Source organism: Hevea brasiliensis, chromosome 1 (genome assembly GCF_030052815.1).
Source record: "Hevea brasiliensis isolate MT/VB/25A 57/8 chromosome 1, ASM3005281v1, whole genome shotgun sequence".
Lineage (NCBI taxonomy): Eukaryota > Viridiplantae > Streptophyta > Magnoliopsida > Malpighiales > Euphorbiaceae > Hevea > Hevea brasiliensis.
The window spans coordinates 3,078,185-3,090,039 of record NC_079493.1 but is presented as its reverse complement, the minus strand read 5'-3'; the positions used below and the strand labels follow the sequence as shown (position 1 = coordinate 3,090,039).

General features: G+C 32.8%; 2 protein-coding genes across 3 annotated transcripts in view; one reads left to right on the top strand and one right to left on the bottom strand.

Annotated features, from left to right (window-relative positions):
• The window catches only part of LOC110648714 (homeobox-leucine zipper protein REVOLUTA), a 9,250-nt gene extending 4,009 nt beyond the window's left edge, over positions 1 to 5,241 (top strand). The window contains exons 10-19 of one of the 2 annotated variants that reach the window (XR_002493617.2): positions 198 to 304; positions 486 to 669; positions 1,217 to 1,405; positions 1,525 to 1,605; positions 2,011 to 2,145; positions 3,053 to 3,387; positions 3,584 to 3,689; positions 3,885 to 4,034; positions 4,428 to 4,702; positions 4,882 to 5,241. Coding sequence is in view for 1 of the 2 variants with exons in the window: in XM_021803036.2 (XP_021658728.2) it covers positions 198 to 304; positions 486 to 669; positions 1,217 to 1,405; positions 1,525 to 1,605; positions 2,011 to 2,145; positions 3,053 to 3,387; positions 3,584 to 3,689; positions 3,885 to 4,034; positions 4,428 to 4,577 (1,437 nt within the window). In the remaining variant the exon portion in view is untranslated. Of the gene's footprint in view, positions 1 to 197; positions 305 to 485; positions 670 to 1,216; positions 1,406 to 1,524; positions 1,606 to 2,010; positions 2,146 to 3,052; positions 3,388 to 3,583; positions 3,690 to 3,884; positions 4,035 to 4,427; positions 4,855 to 4,881 lie in introns of those variants that run through there. The other variant, XM_021803036.2, reaches the window with a different exon arrangement.
• A 2,067-nt stretch (positions 5,242 to 7,308) lies between these two features.
• On the bottom strand, positions 7,309 to 11,172 carry LOC110648717 (CASP-like protein 5A2). Its single transcript, XM_021803046.2, has 4 exons — positions 10,856 to 11,172; positions 10,184 to 10,550; positions 8,657 to 8,789; positions 7,309 to 7,814 (listed from the first exon to the last, which is right to left on the bottom strand). Exons 2-4 carry the CDS (start codon positions 10,402 to 10,404, stop codon positions 7,623 to 7,625), a joined length of 546 nt encoding a protein of 181 aa, XP_021658738.2. The 5' UTR covers positions 10,405 to 10,550; positions 10,856 to 11,172; the 3' UTR covers positions 7,309 to 7,622.
• Between the last annotated feature and the right edge of the window lie 683 nt (positions 11,173 to 11,855).

Here is an 11,855-nt window from a genome sequence, read left to right as displayed (position 1 = left end):
CTGTCTTTATTTTGAAAAAAGTAGAATTTTCCATTTGGAGTCCATTTTTCTATTAATTTATGGGTTTACTGCATAGGGAGTTTGGTTTTAGCTATCATGGATGAGACTTTCTTGTATCAACAACAGTCTCAACAACAGCCTGCCTTTCTTGTTTTACCCAATTACTAGAAGGTACTAATTAACTTGTTCCTTTGAAGGCACTGCGTTACATCAGGCAAATAGCTCAAGAGACTAGTGGTGAGGTGGTGTATGGTTTTGGCAGGCAACCAGCTGTTTTGAGAACTTTTAGCCAAAGATTAAGCAGGTAGCTGCATGATTTTGTATTTTCTTTTCTTTCTCAATTTCAGGAGCTTTCCTTTTCTGAAGGCAAATATGTGAGCATATTACATCTGCCAGTCATAAACTTGTGTGTTTGGATGTTCTTTTTGTTAGTGTCTGCATCCATTTCTTATCTATATTTCCCTTTTCAATGCCATTTTCTTTAGAGGATTCAATGATGCTATCAATGGATTTAATGATGATGGCTGGTCACTCATGAGTTGTGATGGAGCTGAAGACGTTATAATTGCTGTTAATTCAACCAAAAACTTGGGCAGCACTTCCAATCCCTCTAATTCCTTTTCATTCCTGGGAGGGATTCTATGTGCAAAAGCTTCCATGCTATTGCAAGTAAGTCTGAAACTAGCATTATGAATTTTCTTTTTGGTCCAGTGTGAGATATTTGGCCTGTTGTGTTGATTTTTTTTTTTGTCTGACTTTGATATGTCATGATTGTTGACTTAGTGCTACTGCATTGTAGCAAGCCCTAAATAAGAAAATATGCTAATTTAGTTTCCAATACCAAATCCTTCAATTTTTAGTTTCAGCCTAATGGTATTTATCTTGTATGAAAAGTTGTATTCATTGGCAAAACCTGGTAATGGAAATGATGCTTTGTATGAAATTGGCAGAATGTTTCATGGTTCTTTTACTTTCCTGCTACTGTTAACAAATACTTGGTGTTTGAAATTCACATGTTTTAGTTTTGAGAATTGATAAATTCGCATATTCATTTTCCTTTCAGATTTGTGCATGGATAGACAGGGAACTTTAGTAAATGTTCTTTTGAAAACTTGGAATTCACAGTATTCATGTATGCTTAAACAAATGAATATTTCTGTAGCATGTTCTTGGGTTCAGAACTGATGAGATTTTTGTGTTTCCTTTGTGATGCTAGAATGTCCCTCCTGCAGTCCTGGTTCGTTTCCTAAGAGAGCACCGTTCTGAATGGGCTGATTTTAATGTTGATGCCTATTCTGCTGCATCATTGAAGGCTGGTTCATATGCATTTCCGGGAATGAGGCCCACAAGGTTCACTGGAAGCCAGGTCATCATGCCTCTTGGTCATACAATTGAACATGAAGAAGTATGTTGTTCCTATTATATTAGATCTTTCAATGTTATGCAACAATGTAATCATTTATGTCCTCATTATAATTTTTATACATTCACATGCTTTATTCTTAACTGAAAATTTTGTCCCAGTTACTTGAAGTTATTCGACTGGAAGGCCATTCTCTTGCACAAGAGGATGCTTTTATTTCAAGGGACATTCATCTCTTACAGGTACTATTTTTGGTATCTTATAGGCATTGTTTGTTTGGCATTGCAGCTATTAACCAGGTTTTGTTTGGTTTACTTGGGTTTGGGGTTCATACAATTGCAATTCCAATGTAGATGGGTTGGGCTCAAGTGATTTTCATCTCACATCTTTCTTAAGTTTTAACATTTTCAACCTGGACATGTTTATTTTGGGATGAGGATGCCAGGTTGAAGGGAAGTTCAGGTTTTTACCATAGGATTATTATTAAAGTTTAGTTGAATACATTTCCTCCATACCATTGAACAGATCTTGGGGGAATCCCTTGAGGTACTTGTTGCCATTCTATTTTGGTCGAACTTAAGAAGCCTATTTATTTTCTTTAAGAATATTCATTGCCTTAATGGCCTTTCATTTTATTTTTTGGCCAGATATGCAGTGGAATTGATGAGAATGCTGTTGGTGCCTGCTCAGAACTCGTTTTTGCTCCAATTGATGAAATGTTTCCTGATGATGCTCCACTATTACCTTCTGGTTTCCGTGTCATTCCTTTGGATTCAAAAACTGTAAGTTATACTGGACTTCACTTTTTAACTTTTACCTTCTCACATTGTATATGGTTGTTGATTTAGTATGATTGTTGAAACTAACAAATATTAGGGTTTATTTATTTGTGGAAAACAGTTCTGTTTTCCATTTTTCATTTTCTAAGAAAACTCTAGTTTTCATTTTCCATGGAAAATAAGAAAGAAACATGAAAAACACGTTTACATGTCAATAATGGAAAACGGTTTTCTAATTCAAAAAATTAAAAATAAAAATTATTCTCCTCTTTCACAAGTTAAAAAGATAAATCATTTAAAAATATATTTGAAATTTTATTTTGCTTTTAAAATTTTTTAATGTGTTGTTCATTTATCTTATACTAATATGATTAATTTTTTTTTTATCATTGTAATTAAATATTTTCTTAAATAATTATTCAGTTTTAGTTATAAAAAAGTTATAATATAATTTTGGTTATAAAAAAAGTCATCGTTTTCCATTTATAAAATTGTTGGAAAACAAAACTTTTGTTATAAGGGAAAACAATGGAAAACAACTTAAAGCTCTTTTCCAAATCTTAGTTAAGTTTTGGAAAATTGGCACATATGAACACAAAACTCAGTTTTCTAGTTTTATTAGAAAACTTTTCTAGAAAACTACCTCAGTTTTCCACAAATGAACAGCTCCTTAGTCTTTTGATATTCTGTCCAAATTCCAATTTTCAGTTGTCCTTGACCAAATGAAACTACTTATAATGAACTGCCTTTGCTGACATCCAAAACTTGGGATTTGAGGCGATGAGGCTCATTAGATATACCACTTGGAAAGTAAAGTGTCTTGAGTTTGAATATAGCCTTAGAGGCTTACTGGAATTTGTATTATTTTTACATTGTTCTTATTCAGTATGCTAATGGTGAAATTATACAGAGAGATGCACAGGATGCAGTGAATACATCTCGCACCCTGGATCTCACAACTAGTCTTGAAGTGGGTCCTGCAACAAATCATTCTGCAGGAGATGCCTTATCATCTCATAGTACGCGATCAGTCTTGACTATTGCCTTTCAGTTCCCTTTTGAGAGCAATTTACAGGATAATGTTGCCACCATGGCTCGTCAATATGTCCGTAGTGTGATTTCCTCTGTCCAGAGGGTGGCCATGGCTATATCTCCATCAGGATTGTGCCCATCTGTGGGACCTAAGTTATCTCCTAGCTCTCCTGAAGCTCTTACCTTAGCTCACTGGATCTGCCAAAGTTATAAGTAAGTGCTGCTGGAATTTTTATCTTCCATGAAATAGCAATTATATGACTGTTTATTACATACTGAAGTAGCCTTCTGTTGGACTGCTATAATTTGTTATGTATGGATCATGTTCCTATTTTGTTGAAACATCAAAGTCTACATCTTATAATTGGGCCTGATAGAATGTTCTAAATTTTTTCCCCATTTTGCTCAGGTACTATTTAGGGGCTGAATTGCTGAGTTCTGATTCTCTTGGGGGAGATTCAGTGTTGAAACATCTATGGCATCATCAGGATGCCATTTTATGTTGCTCGTTGAAGGTACAATTACATTTGATTAGAAAACACAGGCAATCCATCACAAATGTAGTGATAATGCTGCTCAAAATTTGCTTTTTCTACAATCATTTTATGACTACAAAAATTGCTTTTGCTACAATCCATCTCTTGCATGTGCAATCATTTTACTTGAGCTGTGTAGTCTTAGCAAAATCTGTCCTTTTGGTGGTGTTGTAGTCGTTGCCGATTTTCATCTTTGCCAATCAGACGGGGCTGGACATGCTGGAGACAACTTTAGTGGCTCTTCAAGACATCACATTGGATAAGATATTTGATGAATCTGGACGGAAGGCGCTGTGTGCAGACTTTGCAAAGTTAATGGAACAGGTAACCTTTTTTACATGGAAATATTATTTAATTCTTCCGCTGATGGTATGCATGTCTGTGGTATTGAGAAATAGCAAAAATTTGGCATGCATTGGCTTTGAAATCATCCAGTTCATCTGGTTCTTAACTGAATTTCTTTCATCATTATAACAAATTGAATACTCACTGCATAATGCTGCTTTGTAGCAAGTTATATTTCTAATATATCAGCTTTTTGATAAGTTAATGGAAATTCATTTAAAGAGTTAAGAGAGCTCTGTACACTGGTAGTTTCTAGAAACTTAATGAATATTTAATGCTGAACCCTAAGTTAGTTCCTAGGGAAGTAATGGATATAAAAAGCTGCTATATTACTCTTAAATCCTAATTGGTTAATTTTATACTTATTATCAGGGATTTGCATACTTGCCGGGTGGAATATGCATGTCAACAATGGGGCGCCATGTTTCATATGAGCAAGCTGTTGCATGGAAAGTCCTTGCTGCAGATGAAAGCACTGTTCATTGCCTTGCCTTCTCCTTTGTAAACTGGTCTTTTGTGTGATGAAAATTCATTCATCTGATGTCCTCTTCCTCCCCGGGCTGAATATGAAAAAAAAAACAAATGGTGGAGAATCTTGAAAATTAAAAAAAAAAGAAGAAAGTTTTGTAATATTTAAACCCCACCAGGTTTGCATTCTATTAATTTAATTAATTTTTATTTAGTGCACTCAGATTTTGCCTTGTCTATGTACATAGATGGTGTGAAACTTTCTAGCCCTTTTCTTCTTATTGTTGGAACTTGAAACAGAAACTGAAAGAAAAAGGGATTCTGATGTTTATTTTTTCTCTTTCCTTTTTTTTTTTAGCATTCAGTCCTTCAGCAGTTGCTGACAAACAAGGGTTCACGAGCTCTATTTTCAACCTTTTGCTTCTCTGCTGCAAATTATATCCAGGAATTCACTGAAATGTGTCTGCCATTTATTTACGTTAAATGCTATTTATTACCTTCATATTGCATTGCTAGTACTTGCTTGGATTTTTCCTTGCCACCAAGATTTGTATTTATGAGGCCTATAAATGTTTTCATAGTTACTTCATTGATGAATTATCATGTAACTTTGTTCTTTATATTGCTTATTCCTGAATTTTGTGGGATTCTTGCAAGTTGCAACCCCCAACAACCCAACCCTCCATTATAAAAAAAAAAAAAAAGAGCATTAAATATAGGTTTTTGACTTTTGTGTGTGTATTTACTGCCTTTATTTTTTATGATGGCACAAGTTCTTGGGTTCCAGTCACCTGTGTGTGGTGGATGAGGTGAGCATTCTCTGGTGAGACTGAATGCTGAAATGTTCTCTGCCAATATGTCAATAAATATGTGTTATTTGTAATTTGTCTTCTTTCATTTGTTCTTCAGTCTTTACTGTTCTCTTGATAGGTTATTTCTTTCTATCTCTGGGTATAACAAGAGCATTCAAAATTTGTTAAATACATGTATATGTATGCATTATTATCAGCAGATGGGATGAGATTAGGATCAATGTGGCTATGATTCTCAAACTCGATGTTGAAAACCTAGATCAAAAATCATGTCACACCATCATGTTTGCATGTTATTGTGAAAAAGAAGACCCATTTTTAAAAAAAATTAGAACTCTTTCATAACATCATCTAGCATGAAAATGGACCTGATGAGCCTTAACTCATCATCACATTTATATTATTTTGAAAGAAAAGGTTGTGGCGGGGATACCCCTTTCCTCTTTGATTTTCTAGACTTGGGCTGCATTGAGCCTGTATGCTCATCAAGCAGTAGCACCTGTTGTGTAAAAACTGAACTTGATCAGATTCTTCATTACAAAAAAAAAATTCCCAAAAAATGGAAAAACATAAGGCTATAAATATTTATGCCTGTTTCACAATATCTTCATTTTAATATTATATATATATATATATATATATATATATATATATATATAAACGATTGATAATGCTGCTAAGCTGCTACCTAATCAATTATATATAGCTCTTTCATTTTACGTTCTTTCAATATGGGACAAGAATTTTCAATATCTTCCCTAGACATTTCTCTTTCTTCATAACATTTTAGCTTATATTTAATATAATAGTAAGCTCACGCATGAATCAAGTTTAGGTTAGTTTCAGTTTACAATCGCTTGTAACGAACCTTAATGGAAGTATGATTTTGTTATATACATATAAAAAAAAGTTTTTTAAAGAATATAATATTACACTTATTAAAATTTATTAAATACAATTATTTATTATTAATTTTATATAAAGATTATTAATATTATATAAAAATATATAATAAATAATTTATTAAAATAGTAATAAATAAATATATTTAATGAATTTAAATAAATGTAATGTACTGTTTTTAATATAAAAAAATCATTAAAAAATACCAAAAAGACAGGTGTTATCCACCTTCTGGTCACCATCACTATTCCTTTTGTAACAACCCGCCTCTTCCTTGAGAGAACGTTGTGGTAAAAGGGCTGGTTGTTGCTTGAGGTCGAGGGTAGAGGGCAAAAATGAATCGAATTATACATTGAAATGGAGAAACTAATTATTAGAGACGCTTTTTGATGGAATAGCTCAAAAAGTTAGAAAAACTTCAAAATTAAGTGTGCTCATTTGAGAAAAATCCTAAAATAGGTGAAAGTTCTTCATTCTACTTATGGGACAAAGTCATTATAGAATAAAACCATAAGGATCAGGATGGAGTGGGTAAAAGCGACAATTCCTCTAGTGTTTGGTGCAGGAGTGTTACACCCTTCTTTTTTGTTCTTGAGAGAGAGAGGCCTAAGAATTTTGAGATATCAAAAAAGTGTTTTTTAGAATAATTATTAATTTTTATATATTGTTAAAAAATAATTAAAATTATATTATTATTTTAAAATTTTATAATTCAAACATGTCAAATTTAATTTTAACTTAATTTTTAATATTTAAAGATAATTTATAAATTACTTCAAAATACTTCCATTTTAATTTAAAAAGAAAGACTTATCTACACCAGGTGGATTGCACCATACGAATGAATTCGTATCATATAGTATGGTATTTTACAAAATTTAAATTAGTCATATGAGAATAGATATTAGAATAGAAGCTTGCTTGTCGCAGAAACGGCTCAACAGTCAGCAGCTGGTACCTTCAGTTTTTATCTTCCACGCAACATTTTGTTGCTAATGCCTTGCATCTTTTTTATAATATGATATTGCCAGGTATCATCAGCAAAAATTGGAGAATAAAGAAAAAGAAAATGTCACCCACAAACACACTCTTCAAACTTCATACTGGTTTCACTTCAGACGTTCCACATTGAATATCTACACCCTAGTGGTACAATCAACATTAATCTTGGATCTGACAACACAAAGAAACCTCAATATTTACGTTGCATCCTGATTTACAAAACATTCCAAAGGGAAGAGATGTGAGTTTAAATTTTGAGAATTGAAGCACACAACAGGCAATAAAGATCAAAACAAGACCACGTATTTCAGTTGGTCTAACAAAAATGGCCTGTCTCAATATTCTCTCTCTTTTTTTTTTTTTTTTGGTTAATCCTTCTTTGTCATCGGGATGCCAGCGACCAAAAGTTCAGGAGAAAAGAAGGTAATGCAGTAAACCAGCTGATGAAAGCCATGGCTGTAGCAGTTTCAAACTGCACGCAATGATTCTGAGAACAGCTATCAAGATCATTATCAATAAGGACTGTGATGCCAGCAGAAGCACAAGCTGCAGCAAATGTAAGAGTGGATGTGATCTGCATAAAAATGTCCATATCATTTCAGCCACAAGAGCCAAGGAAAATAAACTTTCATCGAGATGATTAAATTAACAAGTTAGACAAATAAGTTAACACACGTATAGAAGAAGGAAGGCAAAGTGAGCATATAATGTGAACTTTTGTCATGGTTCCCCATTCAACACCAATTGTTTATTCAATGCAAATCTGGAATTCACGTGCACATTAGGAACAAACATGATACGGTCACTCTGATCCATTCATGTGATAATATCAGTTTCTTTTTATTTTTGTGGTACAATTGACTCCAACTGGTACTCGAACTCGAAACCTTACAATCCTAAAGGCAACTCCAATACCACTGAGCTAAAGTTCATTGGTTGATAATATCAGTTTCTGCTTCTTGCCATGGACAAAGATAATAGTCTGATATATTAGTCCAAGTAAATTTAGACTTGATTACAGACACATATGAGTGAGATGCAACTTGCTTAACTTGTCCTCTATATATGAGTCAATAAACACCTAACTACCCAATGCAGGTAATTAGTAATGATAACTGTTACTACAAACTGGAAATCATAAATGAAAGAAAAAAGAAAAGATGGATAGCAGAAGAATCAAGGAATACTGCATTGATTGGAAAATTTGAAGAAACTTGCTGGGAGGAATTTTCATGAGCAGAACCAAGCAGTTCAAAAAGCCGTAACTAATTCAATGCAATATCATTGTTAATGACCCATGACTTAGAAGTCAGACAAAAAAATACTGATTCCAGTTTTTAATATACCATTGAAGTAAGCAGCAGCATGTGTAAAAGATAAAAGGTTCAATTGTCATATTCAGCATTGTAATCTTACCCCATCACCAACAGCAAACAGGCTGACAACTTGATAATTCTGCAAGGAGCGCATCACTAAGAGAGCATAAATGTCTACAATAGCTAAGGTAAGGCTCCACAAACACTGCAAACCAGCAGCCGCAACAAGGTAACTGACATAGCATACACCAGAAAAGTTTTGATGTTATGCAAAAAACACTAGTGTGACTGTCACATATAAAAATATTGAAGCACAAAAAAGGACAAAATGCTCCTTTTTTTTTACCCAAAATTGCTTATTAATTGGCAATTAATCATAGCACTTGCGAATATAAAACTCATTAGAATTAAAAACAGTTTCAGCGACAACGGGCATTGGGATCCTTTATTAGGCTTCCCAGTAATTCTTTTGGCAGAGGCAACAATTGAGCACAAACCATTCCACTGTTGACCTAAAAAAACTTTCTCATCAACCCTTCCATCACTTGCTAGTGTCAAACATGTCAACAAATAATATCATCAAGATGTTTGATTTGTTGTGTTCACAAAAGATATGAAAAGATGCGAGGCTGGGAGATCCAATTGTACATAATATTATCTTCACACTGTTAACAAATGTACACTATAACAGACCATTGCCGATGCTGATATTCCATTCATATTGTAACATTCAAGTACACCATTTACTTGATCTTTTCAGACAGTGAAAATATAGGACCTTGTGTTATATCCCAACTTTTACAATATAAATAAATCAAATTGCTAAAGAAAATAAAACCTTAACATCTTATAAAAGAAGATAATCTTAACATCTCATCCACACATGTTGTGTTCAACCCTTATTCAGAACATGTGGAGGTTCTTTCACTCATGGATCCTAAGTCCAAACCTAAGAATATTTCTGCATCGAAACTTAAGTGCAACTGCAAACTTTGTCATAACCCTGGAATCCAGAGCCTCCGCAAAAAGCATAGCCAAATCATATTGAGAAATAGATTACTTATCGTGCCTATTTGATATTGCGTTCGGAGAGCTGAAACTGTTTTTCTAAATAAAATCATCATTTTAGATACTATTAAAAAAAGCAGTTTAAAAAAAATTATTGTTATTTTAGTATTTCTATAACTAAAACTTATCAAATTTAATTTTAAATTATTTTTTAATACTTTTTCATTAGTATATTTAAAAAAGTGATTTTCACAGTTGCAGTTTAAACAGCAATGCAAATCAGACCTATCCAAGTTCATTACCATATATTAGTTACAGCATTAAATGTTTGTTCAATCTTCCCTACGTTGAGGTATCCAACATAAACTAGTCTAAACGACCAATATTTTAGCAAATTTCCAATATAATTCATCCAGAGCAGAAATCCCAATTTTCCTTTTATTTTTTTGGTTCACTGGCTTCTGACCAGGTTTCAAATCGAGATCTGCAGTCCTGGAGTGAACTATGGCATACTGAGCTAAAGAATAGAAATTCTATTTCACACACAAGATTCACCAAACTTAATCTCCAATTAACCAAACATAAGAAAGTAAAATTCTGAAGGACAGTGAGCGTTTACCAGAAAGCAGTTACGGAAGGGAAGTCACTGGTGGCAGCCATGACAGCAAGCGCCGCAGCCGCAAAGAAAAACTGAAAGATACGCAAGGCGAGGCCACCTTTCGTGCCAGGCATTCCTTGTATGTCCTTCATTCTCACTCTCGGCGCGTTGTTATTGTTGTTTCCACCGTCCGTCGTCGGAGGATCTTCCACCGGGTGAACGGACGCATGGCTCACATTCATCTCTCCGCGCCACGCCTCCCTACCTCACTCTCTCTTTCTCTCTCTCTCTCTCTCTCTCTCTCTCTCTCACGCACACGCACACGCACACGCACACCCACTAAATTCAATGCTTTCCCTTCTTTTAAATTAACTATTGCTTAATTTCACTGCATTCAGATAGAAATCAATTTAATTAAACAAAAATCAATTTTTACATGTGAGAAATAAATGAAATCTTAAGGAAGCAGTTTCGTTGCTAAGAAAATGAAGGAAATTCTAATTATAGAGAATAAAAAAAAAGGAAAAAAATACAAAATTACACTCAGATAATGAGACGCTGTTTTTTTCCTTTTTCAAACAAAGCAACAGACCAACGAGAACTATATTTGAAAAAAAAAAAAAAGTAATTCAGTTTCCTTCTCATTTCCTTTCTCGGCAAACAAACAGAATCCAAGATCTAATATAATCGTACCTTAATAGTGAAAAAATATTAGAATCGCATGCGACAAAAATATAAAGCTCCAAATTTCGAAGGCGGTTCTGTTATGACAGATCTGGATTGATCTACAGAGTCTACTAAAAGGTGCCTCCTTCCTCTTCCTCCTCCTCCTTCTACCTGAGATTAAGAACAGAAGAAAAGGCAAATGGAAACAAAGGAACCAACATGAGTTTGCAAATAATGGTGAGCTGAACTTCAGATTTACAGAAAGTTAACGCTACTCGCGATTGGATTGGCTGTGTGTACTGCGCGTGCACTTCTTCTGAAACTTTTTCAGCTCCATTTGGCGACTACTTTGCGTGTATTAGGACATGAGTTTTTTTTTTTTTTTTTTTACCGCGTAAAATTTTGTTATTTTTAAAATATTTATGATAGGGTATTTATTTATTTATAAATAAATAAATAAATAAATAAATAATTCAGGCATTAATAAATAAAATGGGAATAATAATATATTGATATCAGAAGTGTCTGCGTCCTGGTTATGTTTTGGACTTTAGAATATGTATCCTGTGATATCACCTAACTAATCATCTAATAAATGGGTTGTATATTACTTTATTCGTTTATAAGTAATAGTTATATTTAAAATTTTTATAATTAAATAATTTTATTTTTATAAAAAAATATTAATAATTTATTTAATTATTTTTTATCTAAATTGAGTGTCATAACTATTAGATCTTAAAAATATGAAAAAAAATGAATATCAAAATAATAAATAAATGATTTAATTAAAAAAATAATAATATTAATTCTAAAAAATTATATAAATATTTATTATATTTTATAGAGATAACAAATAAAATTAAAAAAAATAATTAATTCTTTTTTATCTTCTAACTATAACAAATAATTTTACATAGTCAAATATAGAGAGAGTATAATGTAATTCTTTTATTTTTATATTCAATTATATATAATATAATAATTTTTATTCAAATAATTAATAATAATAGTGCTTATTGTGGAA